General features: G+C 38.3%; 1 protein-coding gene across 4 annotated transcripts in view; it reads right to left on the bottom strand.

Moving 5' to 3' along the window:
• The window catches only part of ARFGAP2 (ADP ribosylation factor GTPase activating protein 2), a 722,347-nt gene that overhangs the window by 666,714 nt on the left and 34,736 nt on the right, over window positions 1-20,897 (bottom strand). For all 4 annotated transcript variants that reach the window (XM_044082689.1, XM_044082691.1, XM_044082688.1 and 1 more), the window contains exon 2: window positions 12,858-12,976. In XM_044082689.1, the coding sequence (XP_043938624.1) occupies window positions 12,858-12,976 (119 nt within the window). The remainder of the gene's footprint in view (window positions 1-12,857; window positions 12,977-20,897) is intronic.

Raw genomic sequence — 20,897 nt, forward strand, 5'->3', positions numbered from 1 at the left:
AACTAAAGCCATGCTCTAATGCCCATGACAACATTCCACCCTCCTTCCTCAAACACGCAGCCGAAGGGATTGCTCTCTCTATTAGCATCCTGATCACCGATCCTTAAGAGTCATATATACCTAAACTCTGGCACTCTGCCTACATTCTACCACTTCAGAAAGGAGGTAAAAATACCTCTATTTCTAACTTCCGCCCCATAGCCCTACTCTCTCCTTTATCTAAAATTCTAGAAAAATGCATCCACCACCAACTTTTACCCTACTTAATGCATAATCAGCTACTTACTCCCACGCAACACGGCTTCCGCCCTGGCCACAGCACCATAACTGCCCTACTCTCCTTCTTAGAAACAGTTAATCAAGCCCGCAATTCTGGTTTACTTGTATCCACTGTTCTATTAGATCTTTCAAAAGCCTTTGACAACATATCCCATACACACCTTCTCTCTCATCTCTCCTACCTTAATCTCTCCCCAGATACTCTTTCCTTGTTCTCCAGTTACCTTTCTGATAGATCTCAAGCTGTCAGATGAAAGGACTGTACTTCTTCCTTCTTACTTACTCCTACCGGAGTTCCTCAGGGTTCCATCCTCGGTCCCATACTCTTCAACATCTTCATAAATAACCTTCACTCCGCCCTCCCTGACACTACAGTCATCCAATATGCTGATGACTCTACCTTAGTTTGCGCCGCCCCCAATTTTTCCAAACTTCTGTCCAAAACACAAAAAGCTTTTTCCACTACAGAAAACTGGATGCACAATAACCATCTTTCCCTCAACTCCAACAAATCTAAAATACTAATTTTTTCCCCTACCAAGGCTTCCTCCTTTGACAAAAACAATTTCAACATCCTAAGCCAAACCAATACTCCCATAGAAGTAGTCCCTTCCGCAAAACTCCTTGGCATTACCATTGATGAGCACCTCAAATTTGATCTCCACATACAACAAAACATAAAAAAAAAAAACACCAAAAGTTAGGCATGCTCTACAGGAACAACCAATTTCTTTCAAACTCCAATAGGCACACCTTAGCTACCTCCTTCCCCCTCTCATTTATGGTGCCCCTCTACTAACTAATCTATCTTCATCCCTCACCTCTAAACTTGAAGCTTGCTATAATAAAATCTCTAAATTCGCCACTAAATCCAAAACCTCAACCCACCATTGCCTTACCCTTCAATCTCTAAACTGGTTAGAGCTCCCTAACCACCTCAACTATCTCCAACTAACAACTGCTCATAAATTAATATTCTACCCTGAAAAATGCCCTGCTTTATCCAACATCTTTCCCCCTTACATCCCTAGCCGATCATTGAGATCAGAACACCAAAACCTAATCTCCATTCACAGACCAAACATTCTGCTGGCCAGCTACTACTATCCTACTCTCTTGGCAAAAAATGGAACTCTCTGCCTCCTTCACTTAGGACTATACCTAACACAGAATTTTTCAAGACCCAACTCCACTCATACCTATCATCCAAATGGAAATGTTCTTGCTTTCACCCTACATAAAATTACCCTCTCTCATATCTGCTCTCTGATTTCATTTCTAACTCCCAAAATGTCTAAGCTACCTCTCAGTTGACTGTACAGAGGAAAACATTGCACAAAAAAAAAATTCTAGATCATTTTTAGAACATTTTTAGAACTTTAAATCGTTATTTTAGTTTGTTGCACTGTTCTTACTATGTATAATTAATACGAGACACTTCTATTGCACTTTTATTATATTTTTATCTTTCATTTGTAACCTTGATTGTACTGCCTTTGGAGCTTTTCGCCCCGGGCCTCCACTGAAAATGGGTACCTCGTGGCCCAGTGGACTTCCCCGGTAATCAAACTGAAATAAATAAAATAAATAAATAAAAGTAGTTTTGTACAGTGTACAGTCAGTGGTACTTTAAACGTGGGGGACATTTTCAAGGACTGTTGCAACTGTTAAAGATATTAAAAAAGTAAACAAGTACATTTTTTGGTTGTAAGAAATATAGGTTTTACAGTATAACAAGAGAAGAAAGGTTGAACAGAAGCAAGTTTAAGATAACATAATGCTGTGATCCTGGGCTGCTAGGGTGATGTACGTATATAAAAGTGTACAGAGTATATTACATGTAGAACTATGATAATTTCACTTTACATGTCCTTCATTGACATAAGCTATAAAAGTTTTCTGTAAGCAAACATTTTTGAAAAATGAGACAAAATGAAGAAAGCGGTGAAAAATGCTACTTTTTTTTGCATCTGCAAAGATATTACCCTTTTTCCCCCATTAGCAAATGTTCTTATTGGGAGTCAAGAAGTCTGCAGCTGAGGACAGTTAGCTAAGGGAATGCTGTACACTCTGTTCAGAGTGAAATTTACCAGGAACCTCCTGGTACCTGCAAGTTGCTAGCTACTGTTTCCCCCCTCCTCACTGTAAGCTACTTTTACATGGAGACCAGCTATCTGCAAATGAAAACAATCTTGGCAGTTCCAAGCATTCTTTCCTAAGAGAATTGCAAAATTTAAAAGGTACAATGACAAGTAGTTCAGTGAAAAATAGTGTGAGGAATTATGGTAAGCGAATATATCAGAAAACAGCCAGCCTTAATATTTTTAATGCATTTAATGGAACAGTGCATACTTTAGTTTTATTTAAAGGTAACCCCATGCACTTTCTTAGAGCTAAAAAGGTTAGTCTTTTCTGAAAGCATACAATCAGTTCTTCAAATCTGAGAGTGGAATATAGACGAGAAAAGAACAGACAGCAAATTGCTGAAAGTAGGAATATATGCAATTTAGCATGGGCAACCTTAATTTTAGATTAGGTTATGCCTGTGGGTGCAGTTGTCGATTTGGGGCAATTGATCCTATCTGGAGGATTAAACTTCATTTATTGTTTGTTCCATGTTAATGAGATGGGGTGTTTGACACTGCTTTTTTGTTTTTCTTTGAGGGTTTCATCAAACAAAAAGTATTGAGAAATGTAACATAGGTTTAAATGGAGATGAGAAGAAACATCTGTATAAAATATAAGCCTGTCAAACAGTGTGTACATGTAACACATGCTGAAAAGGGGTGGCCTAATGGTTAAGGTGTTTGTCTTACAAACACAAGGTACAGGGTTTGAGTCTAACAAGGGATAATTGGCTAGGCTTAAAATGGCTCGCAAGAGCAGTTAGCTTAGTACTAACCTATGAACCTATGAAAATGACACATGCAAAAACTGGCATGTGTAATAAGCGGAAACAATAGCTTTTTATCATAATAGCTACGCTACACCCTCCATTGCATCTTGGAATGTAAACGGACTTACAGCTACTGATAAAAAAAGTACATAGTACTGAAGTACATTAAGAAATACGATTTTTGATTGGAAGTGTTTGCATAGGTATTTTTCTACCCCAACCAGACTTCAAAAAATTCCCCCTCAGGTGCAGAGAAAACGCTGGAGGGTCAAGGAGGAAGAAAAAGGTTAACTGGAACGTGTTTTTGGGAGTTTAATGAATTGGCAGATTTAAAAAAAAAAAAATTCCCTGCAGAGTACTCGGTCATAAATATTGGGGGAGAAATCAGCTGTAACTAAGGAAATGATTCTTTTCAACTAGGACACAGGATGTTTATTGGCTAGACACAGGTCTATATTCCGATGTTGACAGGGCTGTTCATTGAACACCCTTACATAAACACCAAAATAACAAAACTTCGAAAGGCCACATAAGCAATTTTTTTCTAGAGAAAAAAAATCACTTGGCCAACAATAAACAAAACAAAACAAACCAGCAGACCCTATGAAGTGGGGGGGGGGTTGTGCCCTCCACACGCCCCTACCTAAATAAACCAACTCCAAGATCGCACTACAGTGGAGGAAAGGGAAAATTCCCCGACAATGTCCAAGCAATTGGTTCCCCTGGGAAAAAATTTGCTTATGTGGCTGTTCGAAGTTTTGGTATTTCGATGGATATGTGTTGATGAAAGGGCATTCGATGAACAGCCCTTTCGAAAAGGTAATGTAGACACAGTAAGACCTTAAAATTACTATTTTGGCAGCCAACCAAATTAATCACTTGAAAATGGAAATCAAACTCTAACTGTATTTGTAGTACTGGATATTGTAAAAAAAAAAAAAAAAGAGAGATCTTTAGGAAAGTGAAGGAGGCAATTACATTGAAATAAATTGAGTATTTGAAAACAATACATTAAGAACAATGTTCAGGAGAATTAGTGAGGTTTAAGAGAAGGCAGGAATAGAGCAATTTATGCAACACTGTACTGAAAAATAGAAAGAAAACATTTTTCTATTTCCACACATTGCAAGTTAACTTTTTTTTCTATTAACATCTTGAATGACATTTTAATAAAGGTGTTATGTTTAAAAGTAAAAAGGCTATCACCTAATTGAACACTAATGCTGACCTTAATTCACCAACAATGAAACCCAACTCCTAGACAGCTTCAGCACCATAGAGCCAGTGCTGACATAGCAGCCATTGATGGCAAAGTCAACACTAATGTCAAAGGACTACTGTCCAAAGATGTCACCATATCTACTGATACTGACAGTGATCTTTGTTGAATATCCCCTATTGCTGAGGGAATCAGCACTGAAACTATGATCAGTGAGTGAAAAGAACAGCAGTCAGAAGTAAAGCAGAATCCCAATCCACCCCTGACATACAGCAAAGGGATAAGACTCATCTTCATTTCATGTCTGTAAAAGCACCTCCATCATTTTGCTTTAAGATAAAGTCCACTGTAACAGACTACAGGCTGAAAGATCCAGACTTACCTGAATGAAGGAACCTAATGGAGGGGGGCCTAAAGGAGGAAAAAGTCTACCTAGCTCTGCCTCCAAAGGTGAAGAAATGCTCCATGCCCAACAGTTTGGGACCCAAGAGGCAACTGGTGAAGACTCACTGTCCCTTTTTACTGATCTCATGGCTGGCACTGAGTCTCAGGAAGAAAAGGGCCTACCAACATCATTTTTTCCTTCATTCTTTTTCCTGAACTTGGATTCAGGAATTCCAAATGAATACCCTTAAATTGGGAACTAGTGGGCTTTTCTGCCTTTATCTTTCGGCAAAAGCCCTTTCAAATCCAGCTTGTTTTTACCAAATACGAGTATTATCTTGATAATGTTTACAATGTAAATCTGCCTGCAAATGGTGTCGTCTCAAACATACCACCTAGAAAACATGCTTGTCCTATGGCGTTTTGTGACTACACTTGCAATTTTTGAATGCTAGTATATAATAAAAATCACAAACAAGCTGCTAGAAACATTCAGACATGACAAAACGATGGACAAGAGGATTCCCCACTAGAAATTATGAAAAAAAAAGAAGCAAAGGAAGACCAAGAATGATTGAAAAAACACATCATGAGCCTGTAACTATTTTTCCACTGCAAGCCTGTCAAGCAGCATGAAAAATCTGGAGAGAGAGGTGAGTACTGCACATTCTGGGTAAAAGGGAAGAAATGAAGTTAAAGAAAGATTTCTATGCTAAACTGACTTGAGTCTGCAGCCAATTTCTAAAGGTCTTGAAGAGAACGGACTAGATCAGAGATCAATCTTTGCACTACATGTCCTCTACAGTCAAGACACAGCTAAATGTCATGTCATGTCACAGTCTTATTATGTATCACAACAAATTTAACAACACTGAAATAGTAATAATCTTGAAACAACATTAGAAAAAAATGCAGTGAACTAAAAGCAGAAAACAAGGATTCTAAGTAAAAGGCAAAACAGTAACACCCTGAATGGATCATTTCTCAGTGAAAGGTCAGAAGAGAAAGTACAGCATGCATGTATGAATAAAAGAGAGAAACTCAAACCACCACTCTATGTAAAAAATTAGGCAAGCAATGGTCACAGAAATTAAAAGTTTTTTTCCTACTGCTTTTAAGCAAGAGGCTATACTACCCACCCCTTATTTTGTTTAGAGTATAGGGGAACCATGCCCTCAAACTCAGATGATTACAAGAAATCATTATTACATCATTTACTATTGTTGAATGACAATGAAAACAACTTGCAAGAGTTTATTCACAGCTACCAAAGAACCAAGATAAGAATATGAAAGGTTTACTTCATAATGTTAAAATTAGCCCAAGTTGTTCCTAAGAGTGTCTATGACAATTAAGGGGAAAATGTGGATTTTAAACACTGTCATGTATACTACCTGTCAATAAATGGAAGTAGGAGAGTTTAGGTAAAGTTCTCTTTTTACAAGAAAGTAGCAGACAGGAGTCCTGCATATAATACATCTCAACTCAGAAGAGGAAAGCTGTAGAAGACCAGTCTTAAAAGGGAAGAATAAGTCTTCCAACAAACACAACAAGCCTAGAAATGGTAATCTCCAATAAGCAAAGGCCCCTAATTTATGCACTGTGCAGCACTTCAAGACCTAATTTTGTGCCACTGCTACAGCTTTGAAGAGGTAGTCCTGATCTGGTAACTACACTTTAGGGTGGTACTTTGAAAGGGCAAGGAGTTCAGCAAACATGCACATGTAAATTCAGGGTTGCTTTGACACTAATGTACCACCAACAAGAAAGCAATAAAAACAACAAAACGACCAGCCAGTATCCAAACAGCTTTATTCTCTCTGATGTCGCGGCATAAAGCCTTCAAGAAGTAAAGCATTCCTAAACAGCCTGCCTATATATACGCACTACTTGAACCTATTAGCACAACTGAATAATTAAACAATCCAATAAAATCAGCATATAAAAAATCACCAATTACATTCCAAGTTTAACCCTTTAGGGACTAAAGTATCATACTTTAAAATATATAGACACTCCTTAAATAAGTTTATATTTAATATCCACATTTTCATACTGTACGTAATTTACTTTTTCTAATATAGTACCTCTTAAACCTAGAGACCCCAAGTGTTCTGCTATGGAACTTACTTTCAACAATCTCTTGCATGTTCCATTAGCCCCACCTTAAAGGGCCTCTTGCTTTTCCCCACATAAAATTTATTACAGGGACAGTTTAAGGCATAATACCCTCTGTATCACACCCATATTGACCTTTCACATTAAAATTCAATCCATTTATTTCAGTAAAACTCAACTATATCTCAACATGTTTTACATTTTCCACTTGGTCTAGTTCCATAATCTACAATATTTTTTATGAAATTGATGGGAGGGGGGTAACAAATTTACCCCTAACAAGGAAATTCCTAATACTACTTCCTTTCCTATAAGACATTTTTGGTGTATCATTCACCCATTGAGAGATACATTTCAAAGATGTCACATAGCCCCAATAGTATTTAACCATGTCCACTAGTTTCGGACTAAAACTATATGTTATAACAAAATAAATATCCTCCTTTTTACTCTTATTATAAGTCAATTTATTATATCTAAACCCTCTTTCGATCGCCATTCATATACTCCCCAATAAACCTACCCCAATATTTTTCCAATAACTCACTACTATATCCTCCATGTCTCAACATATTTACAGATTACCACATTTCATCAATAAAATCTGAATCATTACTGCACAACCTGTACAAGCGTATGAATTCTCTACATGGAGAAGCCTGAAGTGTGTGTGTGTGTGGTGGATGGCAACTCTGTGCCCTTAAAAACTGGATTACACCTTCAAATTTCCTACATATCGACGTTATATTCTTTTCCATCAGTAATATCCACCACCACATAGAAAAAACAAACTTTCTTACCTATCTTTAGTCCATCAAACAATAAGTGGAATCTATTATGTTGCAACTCCCCAATAAATTGTATTAACTTGTCTTCACCACCATCACATAAAAAATTAAGTCCTCAGTGAACCTATAATACTTCCTTACAGGCTGTTGAAAAAACCTAGACTTGTATACATATTCAACGTCAAATAGGTCCATGCTCAAATTTGCATAGGAGGGGGCAAATACTACCCCCATCGCTGTTCCCCATTTCTGAAGGTACAACACCCCATCAAATTCAAAAAAGTTTTTCACTAAACAAACAGAAATAGAACCATTCTATAATATTCTGTTACTAGACGATTACCTAGAAAAAAAAAAACTAAGGGCCTCTATCCCAAAAATGTGGTGAATACTAATATATAGGCTTTTTACATCTAAGGTGACCCAATATATACATTGGTTCCGCTGTATTTCACTAATCTTATTAAAAAAAAAATCAAAAACGTCCTTTATACATATAAACGATATTGTTAAAAATAAGAAAGTTCCACAGCAGAACATTTCAATAAAGTACATGGGGGGGGACTGCAGGTTTAAGAGGTACTATATTAGAAAAAGTAAATGATGTACAGTATGAAAATGTGGATATTAAACTTATTTAAGAAATCTTTATATTATTTTAAAGTATAATAGTTTAGTCCCGAAAGGGTTAAACTTAGAATGTAATTAGCGATTTTTTATTTGCTGATTTTATTGGATTGTTTAATTATTCGACTAAGTGTTAAAAAGTTCAAGTAGTATGTATATACAGGCAGGTTCTTTAGAAATGCTTTATTCCTTGAAGGCTTTGTGCCGAGACGTCAGAGAATAAAGTGGTTTGGATACCAGCTGGTAGTTTTGTCATTACTATGACACTACACCTAATTTTATGCTTGAATACATACATTTTTCTTACTTTTTTTCACTTATTTTACTAGAACAATATTTTTGAAGAGACTTGCATAGATTTAAAAAAAAAATCCAGTTTCATGCAGGAAGTAAACTTTTTCCAAGGCATAGATTACATTAACTGCTCCATGAAATTGTTTGGAGCTGAAATAATTTTTGTCTCCATCTCCTAAATAATCCAATGGCTCCCGACTGACCCATTTATTCCTTCAATTGGGATAAACCAAGCTCAAGGTGCTTACCAGCTCTCTCTCTCCAAGGTGGAAGCGGAGCCCATTAATACACAGAATAAGGAAACGGCCTACAGGCTTTTTGCTTCCTTAAACAAGGTGGGCCACTCACCAGCATCTCTTCCAGCAGAGGTGAGAGTCTAGCATTACATAACAGCCAAGCAGACCCCTCCCCACCATATCTAACTCCCTCCCATTAGCAGCTTTGCAATAGCTATGCCCAGGAGGTGCAAGTGCACAACCGCCTACGTCAACCTACTGGTCATAAGATGCAGCACATGCTTGCTAGGCCCAATGCTGTACAGTCACATACTTGCACTCCTGCATGTGTCACCCATGCACAAATCTAAACTGTGTCTCACTGCCAGGTTTGGCAATCCAGCATTAACCACTCATTCTCATCTCTAAGCATCTGATTTCTGTGCCACTAAAAGAACACTGATCCTTTGGGTTGCAGTCAGAACTTCAGCCATCTATGCCATGGAGAAAGTTGAGTTGAATAAATGTTTGTAGGTAAATTATCAAGGAGGACTAGTTTAAGGATGTCTTCAGACAAACATTCCTATGTCAGTGGCTCTGATCCCCCCCCACTCATTTTATTGTACAGTTATTCCATTTAAATACTTTTTAAAAGCTCTAGATTATGGCAGAAAACATGATTTGCATTTATTTTCCTAAGCACCTAGGGTAATAAATAGCAGAACTGGATTGCAAGCTTACAAGTACAAGCTCAAGGTCTTCAGGTGACAACTAAGAGACTGCCACCTGCAGTCTTTCAAGATGTTTCAGGACAGCAGGAAAAAAAAGCAGTCAATAAATAAGTAACATCATATAAGAAATACGTGGAGTTAAAAAACTTTAAAAAAACACTTTTCTCAATGGGGGAAGTGTGTGTAGTACCGGTTTAATAGATACAGCATCACTGATGCCTGGTTTCTTGTCTGCATTAAAATGTACTATCCATCTGAGCTCAGCTAATTCTGTTCTATTTTTTAATACTTGAAGACAGCTCGAGGAAGGGGGACACACAGAATAGAAAAGAATTAGCTCTGCTCAGATGGATAGTTATTTATTGACATGTTGACTATACGAAATGTAATACTTTTTCTTTAATTTCTGGAGACATAAGCGGACTAATTAGTTAATTGTTAAAGATTAGGCAGTCTTTGTAAGTGCTTTGATGCTGTTCTTTTTGTACTGGAGTCTGAAGAAGCGACTGGGAAGTCGTGACACTTATTCTCATTTTTTTGTTTTATTAAAGCTGTTTTAGTTTAAGCCATGGTTGGCCCTCTTTAATCTTTTGAAAAATATTGCTGTTTTACTTAGAGGACCTTTGCCTAGTTCCTGCTCTTTCTCTGACGGAGGGAGAATAACAATCTACTTAATGGAGGACATCAAACACAAGGTCCACTGAAACTATACTTGGCCACTGCCATTAGCAGTATGTTTCAAAGTCCAGTATACTAGCTGTGAAAAAAAAGTCAGCCTTGAATCATTTCCCTTCTAGGTGTGACACTTCCATTCCTTCCTAAACCTTCCTCAAATCACTCCATCCATCCACTTTCTTTGCTGACAACATAATACAACCCCCCCACCCCCACCCCCTCCAGGCCCAGTGATGGAAGTAAGACAGCCTGCCACCGCCATTAAATATTTAGGTTCCAACAAGTAGCCTGGGGATAAAAAAAGGCTAATCACGAAAGGGAAGGCAGACCTATCAACAGCCATCTAGCATCTCCCCAGCAGAATAGTGACTTGCTCACACTTGTTCATCCTCTGTTGGAGACCATGGGGGCCAGTCATGACTGACTTGTACAGCCCTACCTGAAAGATGTCACATGACAAAGATGTGCGGTACTAACAACCAAAGTGACTTAATGCATCACTAAATCCTCACTGGCATACAAAAGCTACACAGGCTTCCAATTTCTGTCCTGCTACAAAGGGCCTATACCGCATGCATTCTCCTCTGGTAACAGAAATGGTAAATGGGATTAAAGGGAAGATGGGTGCCAGAATCAAGTGTCTTGATGGCAACCCCAACTTCATCAATCATCCTACAACATTCCTGTCATGTGTTCTAAATTAAAGCACTCTACTGGAAATTTTGCCTCCAGATTTAGTTTTGCTCCACCTGGACTTAACTGTTTGCTATTCCACAAAACTGTTTAAGGGTATATGCATTATTAACTTAAATTGCACTATGCTTGTCAAAACATCCCCAGTCAGTAAACATATGAGATCTGTATCAGTGCTATTCTTTCTAATTTTCTGCTATGACTTTTAAAAAAGATGATACAAGTTTTAATGCTAAAAGGTTAACAGCTATGTCTGCCACTAAAGTGGCAAAGTTCTTCCTACAGATATTACTATTCTACTGTGAAGGGCATCTGGCAGCCCTGGTCACTCCAAAAACAGAACTATATAAATGGATTAAAATTGGTGTAAATCCAAATAAAACAATGGATGGGTTCTAGGCAGGAAATCTGTTTTGTGTTCAAAATAAAAGGAAGCAAAAGGCAAACAGTTAAGATCCACAGCAGATGAAATGCCAGGACTGTCGGTCAACCACTCAACAGGGAAAGGGCAGTTGCCTCTTTTAAATTTAATATAAAAGATGAATTCTAAGCTGTGCAATTTTACAGAAGCCACAGCGTATAAATAGACTGAAACTGAAAAAAGTATTAACCAACCATTTGGGCACCATTATGGCCTGACAAACAGATCAAGGCATTGAAGGAATATTGTGCTAATCTGGAAGTAAGCTGGAAATGCTGGAAGGCAAGTGCACACTTAAGAAAACAGGGCCCACAGGAAAACACTGCAGTGAATGGAGTCCTGCAGAAAGATGAGGAGAATGTGTGTGTGGTGATACTGACTGGCGTACAAGAAAGCCATACTAAAACTAAAATGGCACACTATTTTGGCCAGGGCCAGTGGTTGCAGCTAGGTAACCACATCAAACACTGACAGAATTTGACACTTATTGAAGGACTACATCCCGTCTCTACTGTAGAGGCCTCACAAACATGCAAAAAAGGAGAAAATTTTATTTTTAAAAAGTGACTTTTCAGTTCACATTTAAATCAAAAACAAGCTCAATTTCTGGCAGCAGTGTGCGACAGTTGCCAAACAAAGTTAAAATTCAGGTTGTTATACCCCACTTTAGTCAATATTTTTTTATCTTTACAGGGAGATAAAATGTTTTGGATATATTTGCACAATACATCTTGAACTGTGTACAGAAGCAGGAGTATGAGGAGACAGAGGTGTCTCCTTACATGATTCTGATGAGCACTGCAATGATGCAGCAAAGCAGAATGCTGGACATTTAGAAGATGATAAGATGATAGGCTGACCTGGAAAAGTTTCTCCATTTTTAAAAACAGAACACACCAAAGGCAAAAAGTGACCTTTGAAGCATGCAAAGTTCAGAGATACTGACACATTACGGTTTGTGCAACCAACAGTGTTTACCTTCAATTTTACTTTATTTTTTGCCAGGATACTGGGGGGGGGGGGGGGGCAGTACAACCTCCAATCAGTGTTTTTTCTTGATCAGATTTCCTTCCGCAAATTAATGCACCGCAATAAGAAAGGGACTATGCAAGAGCGTCACTTTAATTTGGCCTATAGCTGGATGCACAATGAACTGGGTTGAATACTCTCTTTTTCATTCCAAGAAAAACTAGGTCCCAGGACTTTTGCAGTCTGTTTAGTATTTCTCAACTAGAGATGCATTTTTTTCAGGGGATGATCAAAGAACTGTGGTCTGGCCAACAGATTTCCTCAGAATTACACTGTAAACAAGTTAAGGCAGTAAGAATCAAACCCAGGTCTACAGGGCATAACTGATTTGTATCTCAGATCCTTGGATAGCTGAGTGATCATGCACTTGCCAACCTATGATGGAAACGTACGCCTTGTAAAACTGTGTTGATCAGAGGAAATTGACAAAACAATGACAGAAGCCTTTCCAAAGACATTTTTAGATAGACACAGACAGAGCTTTTTACCTGATAAAGCTGAGATGTACTCCCAAAGACCGATGACTTCCTGAACAGTCAATGCATAAGAAGACCCCATAAGTAATGCTGGCCCAACTTGGACTCTTGGCTCCACAGTCAAAACAAGACTAGAAATAGTAGAAATAAAAAGAATTTAAAAACAAACATTTTGTGACAGACACTTCCAGAACAATTAAAACACTGTAGATAATATCCTATATTTTACAGTCAAACACTGTATTAAACTAGGTCATAAATCTCTACTTACAAACTGACAACTCCTATTTATTAGAAATCTGCCACCATATACATTTCAACATTCTGCAAAATGTCCACACAAAGCACAGCATGGTAGCCTGCAACATTAAAATCTGTTTTATTAGAGGCCAAAAATAAACACAGCCTAGCGCCTTGGCTAGATTGCTTTCAAAGATACCCATTATAACAGAACACAAGGTTGCTATTCCTTCTTTGACAGTGCACTTCCACTCGATACCAAGCCTCTCCCTGATCTCCGTGATCTGTGAAAAGCTCATTTACAAGCAGATTCTTGCTCACGCTCAACAAGGTCTCACACTGTCCTTCAGTACTTCCACTGCACTTTGTGATAAAAGTATAATCAGTGGCCATCACAACTAAGATCTAGTCCTATGGGGCATTTTCTGTGGATTCAAGACACATTTTTGACTTAATGAACTACTCCTTGCTATTTGCTGTCTACAATACTACTTAGTCAATATACAAGAATCAGTCCACTTCAGCTTCTCAAACAGAAAAGCCTTAAAGCTGTGACATTCCTCAAGACTCCACCTTCAGTGGCTTCTAATCTCATTTTTTTTTAAACAACCTTTGTGCTAATCTTCCTGCTCCCAAAAATATCGCATCTACCGAAGATCTACTTTTACTGAAATAAGGCTCCCAACATCTTAAATACGATATCTACTTTGTAGGTTATATTATGCAAAAATCAATATCATTCCCTGTGGCACTTCCAAAACAAGTGTCATCCTTGCCACATGTCCAATTGATTACTACAACTTTCTTGAAATAACACTTGATCCCACACTTAAAACTCAGTTGTGTTGAATTTGCTATCAACAAGGACTCTACTCAACTTAAATACACCTGCAAAGTTGCCAGCCACTTTGTACGCTATACCTACATATCAACTGCCAAGAGCATGTTGATACTAAAGATGGAATGATCTTCCTATAATTGTACTGGGTAATACCCACATCACTAACCCACTATAAAAAGTGCACAAATAAAAAAAACTAATTCTATTAACCATTCTAACCAATTTGCACACCACTTTATATTGCCCACCTCCACGTACTGCTGTCCTAATAAATAAAAAGCCCTTTTTCCTCTAGCTATCGCCTTATATAAATTATTCATGTTTGAGTTTTGCCTTCATCTAGCATGTAAACTATAAGCTCAACTAAACCCTCTTAGATTTCACCTTCCAAGCTCCTCCTTATATACAAATTGAAACAGCCTCCTCTAAAACTTGCCCCAGCAGGTTGGGTACTCCGTAACACCCAATATCTAAAACATATACAGTCTCTTCCCTTGCACATGTCATTACTACTACCCATTTTACTCACTTCATGTTTAATCCAATGCAAACTGTTTTTATCCAGTTTGCTTTTGCTTCTCTGCTCCATACCTCAGATGAGTTTAGTCATTTTCAATCTTGTAACTTGCGTATATACTGTTCAAAGTATACTCTGCCTTCTTTATGCAACTGTCAAATTTAAAATTGATGAATCCAATGCTTACGTTATTTTGAGTTCATTGTAATCTGTCTCCGTTAACGTTTACTCCTCTACTTTACTGAATTTTTATTTATACAGCTTTGTAGTCTCTCAGCGTGACAGAAAATGGGTATGTGACCAAATTACTTATCTTGTTAAATTAATAAATAATTTAAATAAAAGGGAAAGGCTGCAAGTTCATATCCCCACAATATGGTGGGCATAGCCCTTCATCCCAAGAATCAGCCCGTCTGAACCCCCCCCAAACCACCACAGTGGAATCAGAACAGAATGATGCAATGTAAAAATGTGAAGTGGTTAAAAATCTTCCTCCAATGCACCTCCCAAAGTCCACTTCATAAATCAAAAGCGACTACAAAAGTTTAGTTATTAATGGGATGTACTGAAACAGCACAGCAGAACCACCAATTCAAAAACTGCATATTATAGCAGACCCTGGTAAGTGTGCACAGGAGGTTTCTGCAATTTTTCAAATCTTGCATTCCACTGTTGCACCTTCTAAATATTTCCCACCATAATGTGACTTAAACACAGAACATTATATGATGCAGAAATACCTATTAGCTCTCAAACTTAAACCAGGTATTTAGCCCTATCCCACTACTACTGCAAAAATATAAAGGTGTCCAGACTTTTGGTCTTGAAAATGGTATGGCTATGGCAATTCATTACCTACTGGGTGGTAATCTATGTGGATGGGAAGTGGGTGTATCTAAATACCTCATTAGCTAGCTTCCCATCTCTTGCTCCTTCTAAGACTTAACATGATCCGTTTACAAACATGGATCAACAGCTTCAAGAAGGAAACGCAAGCTGAATTAACAACCTAGGGTTGTCAAACTAAAACTCTTAGTACTTTCTAACACTATAGGTGAATTTTTACATATGTGAGGATTTTTCTCCCATTCAGGGAGCAATACATTCAGATATATCAGAGATGCTCAACATTTCATATTTGCATGTTTAATTTTTATGGATGCAAAATAAATGAACACAACAAAGCTCTTGCAAGGGGAAATATAATAAAGGAGGAGAATGAAAAAAATACAACGCATACAAACTAACCTAACGTGGGAAGCCAGTCCTGAATACCAAAAGATATGGAAGAACTACTCGGAGATGTACACAGGAAGGAATATTAGCAGCAAAAATAAACATCTATTATTAAAAACAAACACACTAGGTTTAAGTGTGTAAAGCTCTCCTCAACATGTCAGCACAATCCCAACAGCAAAAAGGAGAGAGCACCACAGCTAGAGCAAGTCTATGCAATACAAATACAATTTGATTCAGTAGTAAGCACTTTCACACCCCAACGGACGCTTCTTCAGACTTCAATGAATACACAATATAACATCACCTACATTTATAGACATATACAAGCAAACAATTAAGCAATAAATTCAAATCAAACTTATTTTACCACTGATGAGCTTAAGAAACATAATATGAAAACAAATAAAAATAAAAATGAACCATTTATATCAATAACTGATGGAAGGTCACAATAACATCTATTATTCCTGTATGCAAACAGTTAGTGTAAACAGACACTTGAATGTATATTTGCCTTACAAAAAATGTAATTCTCTGCAGTCTCTTGTAATTTTAGGATAGGTCTTCTTAGAAGATCATTTACTGTGTAAAACAAATCCCTTTCATCACAGTACACTTATAAATGGTAACACTAACTGATTTGAAAATGTTCTATGAAATTACCAATCCATATTAGTTACCACCATTTGCAAATATGAAAGTTTAACAGTTGTCCATAAATTCCCAATACTGATATTGGGTTTCACAACTAATGAACACATTTCTCATGAACTGCCTAATAAATGCATTAAATATTTATCTGTAGTCTTCTGACATGTAGTACAAGATGCCCAATTCTGTGTCAAACTATTAACTGTTAGCCAGTAGTCAAATCTAGAATTTTTTTCTTTGCATAAATAATCTTACTTTACCTATTATGTTCACAGTAATAGTCATCTTTGACATCCTAGCAATATATACCATTGTGTTTTGGTGCACCTGTTCAGATTTTAGCCAACAAAAAACAAACAAATGTGAAAAATGCTATCTGTTCTTAAAAGTCACTGATAGTAGTTAAAGCAGAGTGCCATATCAGAGAAGCAATTTTATATTGGTTCTGAAATGGTGGCAACTTTTTACACACATATTTATTGAATCACTGAAGACACAGACAAACATACATTTAAATAATAGAAAACAAACCATGTTAACAGTTGCAAAACATCACATATATTCTTATACAATTATCAACCCAACATTGCATAAATTTCTCAATCCCTGCCTTCGCTTAAACCCAACTCCTCCTCCAAAACATTATTCTGCATATACTTTTCCCACAATTTCCTTTTTTTTTCCCTATGTAATTTACTCTTACCCTTTTCTAAAAAGATCACACTTCAAATATAGTTGGCTTGATTGCTTTTTTGGCAGCCATCAGAATTAAACATAACAATACCTTACTATGTCTAGGCAATTCAGATGTAACAAATTATTTTTTTGAGGTGGGATACACCATACACTATTTTTGACAGAGTACTCCGTAGGGAATTAAAACAAAAAATTTGCCAGCTCATTACAGTCCCAAAACATATGTTCCCAAATGTTTGTCACACCTCCAACACTTTGCATCTATTGGAGGAAAAATTATTTGGAGTTTGCTTAGGGTATAAGAATACCTATGCAAACAGTTTCAAACAAAAATGCTAAATCTTCTAGACTTAGGGAGCTATACATACATGTCCTTCCATTGCTTCCTTGCGAATTGCTTATCCATCTCTCTCCCCGAATAGTTTTTGACCTCCTCAGATTCCTACAGTTATCATGCAATATTTTATATGTAAAATTATCTCTTGCAGGCTGCGGCGGTGCAGTGGTTAGCATTTTCACCTCACAGCAAGAGGTTCTCCCGTTCGATTCTCGGCTGGAGCTCCTTCGGTGTGGAGTCTGCATGTCCTCCCTGCGGTCGAGTGACGTTAAAGACATGCAGGTAGGTGCGTGCGTTCATGCATGCATGAATGGGTGTGCCTTCTTTGAAGGTTGGGGGTCAGGCTGGCAACTCGGCACTGTAAAAATCCACCCCCAAATCTTTAGCGGACCGGAGTTCCACTGTGGCGACCCCTAACCAGGAAAAGCCGAAAGATAGAGACCAAATTATCTTTTGCAGCTTCTATTCTAGATTCAACTAAAAACTCTACCAGAGCAGGTCTTTCACTTAGGGATTGATAAATCCTGGCAGGGAAGGCCGTCTCTAACCTGCAGTCCAAAATGTCTTCTTAGTCTCTTCCCAATCTATTACCTTTCTCTCTCTAGTTATTTGCTCCAAATACCTTGGTTCCTTTGTTAGATTTCTCCAGTAAATTCCTGTCGACCCTTGCTTATTCTTAGTACCCCAAATTGCAGTCATCCCCATCAGCAGAATCTCCTTTTTTCCATTCATGTGATGACTTTTATTAAAATATTTTCTGAATACAATACTCTGTATGGCCGATATGCTCCTTAAGGATCCACCATCCAAAAATCAACTCTCCTTATTTCTTGAATTTCCCCCCACACTTCATCATTATCCCTTTCCATTTAATTTTCTGATTCTGTTATGTATACGAGCCTCAGCTGTGTAGCTCTGAAATATTCCTTCAACTCAGGCAATCCTAAACCAGCTTGTTCTATTAGAAGGATCAACTTATCCCAATTGAACCTTACCCCATTCCCCTCAGGGATAAAATCCTTCACCTCTTCACTAATCAGTCCACATCTTCTCTGGTTGATAAAAACATGCCTGACCTGGGTATAAAGCAGAAGGGCCTGAACTTTTTCACTTCTTGTGTGTTGCTATCCATAAACACAAACATCCAGTTTCTCAGTTTTGCATTCTTCACCATCATCCCTCTTGTCCCCATTTTCTACATGGTGTTGGGGTATTGTGTCAACTATCACCACTCTCTCCATTCAGTGCCACTCTCCTACCTTCGACATTCATGCCTGTCACAGGTCTTCTCTCTCACAATCCAGTCACATCTTTGCTAAACGCCCTTTCTTCATGTCTGTCCCAAATCCTCTTCATCAGATGGTCTTCTGCTTTGCTGATCATGTGCCAGAACCACCTTAACCTGTTCTCTTTGACCTTTTCTACAATTGCAGCCACTTCAGCTTCCGCCTTTACTGCCCAGGTTTTTGTACCTTACACTAGTACTGGTCACACCACTATTCTGTACACCTTATGAGCAGCTTCTTTCAACAAACATTCTTCTTTCATATACTACACCTGACACACTGTGCTATTAGACTGCAGCCCTCCAACTGTAGCTTTGACCTCCTAATTCAGACTACCCTTCTCTTCAACTACTCCTCCCAGATACCTGAAACAGTTAACCTGCTCTACTATTTTCCCTTCTACCTCAATTCTCAGCTTCATCTGATTTCCCCCATTTGCTGCCATTACAACTGTCTTATCTATACTTTGTTTCATGCCATGTGCCTTCAGTTTTGCATTCCATCCTGCTACTATCCTTTGCTGTAGTTCTTACTCAAAAAATCTGCTTGTAATGCCACATCACCTGCATACAGCAGCTTTGTTTGATTCAGTCTCCTACAACCGGTTTACTAATGCAGTTCAGCACCAAATGAATAGCAGTGGGATCAAGAGCTGAAACCCTGATGTACATCCATTCCCACCAGGAACCCCTCTGCGAGACAGAAGACTGTTCATAATCAAATCATTTGTTCCTTGTACATAGCTTGCATTAATCCTACCAACATTTCTAGGACTTCATACCATTGCAGGACTGCACAAATCAGCGTTTTTTGGAACCTGCTCATATGCTTTCTCCATGTCTATGAATGCCCAGTTGGGATCTCATCTCTAGCTTCTTCCCAACTGTCTCACTGCAAACATCAGGTTGGTTGTCCTACATCCTCATATGAATCTGAACTGCTCATCTTTCATATTACTTTCAATTACTCTCTACATTCATTTATCAATCCCCCTCTCCAGGACTTTCATGCTATGCGACAAGAGTTTGATAAACACTGCACTGCCTGCAGTTGTGAATGTCCCATTTGTTCTTGAGCAATGGCACTAGTATGCTTATTCTTCAGTCATCTGGGATACACTTACACCCTGCTATGGAGTATTCTCCACCTATTTCCTCTTCCTCTTGAGGTGTTAGAGCCCCAAGTAATTCTTGTACTCGCTCTCCAATCAACTTCCAGGTCTTCTTTTGACTTTAGGGCCTTCTCTGACCACTGCTTGCAGATGATTGTGACAGTCAGTGGTTTATGCTGTGGGCCGAATGCTTCAGTAGGAATGACTTTGCAACCACCTTACTGCCCTTTCCTTACTAGGGGAAACAAAGCACAGCAAAAGGAATACAAATACAAAAAGAAATAGACACATTTTGGAAAAATAGCTACGAAGATCCTGTGGAACATAAGATTATGAACAGATAGAAGAACTAAAAGAAACCGTAAGAAGTTCAAATGATACAAAAACGGGATGAAGTAATGGCCAGAGAAATTTAAACTTAAGAAAAGCTCCTAATTGGAAAGCCCCAGGCCCAGATGCAGTACCTAACTTTTGTCCAAAGGTATTAACATCTCTACACAAAGATTCAGCCCAGTGTACGAGTCAGCATACCCACACACATTACTTAAGCTAAAATTAGAAGTTATGTACTCACCATAACGTTCCATCCGAGTAGGTGTATTCATTTGTCTGCAACCTGTGGGTTATGGATCCGATATCGGATCTGAACCGGCATGGTTTTCCAGCTATGGATCCGAGCTCTCAGCTCCTCCCCTCACCCATAATGCCCTGCTCTCCCTACATGACCTCAGATCGAGTTTGCCATCAATAAAAATACCCTAGAAAGGGTAACACATAATATGCAGGAAACTGACAAGGCCAGGGGGATAGGAGGGCGGGATGGTTGCAGACAAATGAATACACCTACTCAGATGGAACGTTATGGTGAGTACATAACTTCTAAATCTGAAGTAGGAGATTCATTTGTCTGCAACCTGTGGGACAGAGTCCCCAGCTACCTGAATCTTGGGCGGCCGTCATGGAAGGATATTCCGGAGCACCGCAGAGCCAAAGGATGCTCTACCTCTAGATGTAATATTCAACTTGTAGTGGGAAATAAAGGTATACACGGTCCGGATGAAAGACCAAGTAAGGAGGCTTGATGGATAAGGCTTGAAGTTCTGAAACTCTCTTGGCCAAGGTAATGGCTACTAA

The sequence above is a fragment of the Protopterus annectens genome, chromosome 9.part0, assembly GCF_019279795.1.
Source record: "Protopterus annectens isolate FY-2018-M chromosome 9.part0, PAN1.0, whole genome shotgun sequence".
In the NCBI taxonomy this organism is placed as follows: Eukaryota; Metazoa; Chordata; order Ceratodontiformes; family Protopteridae; genus Protopterus; species Protopterus annectens.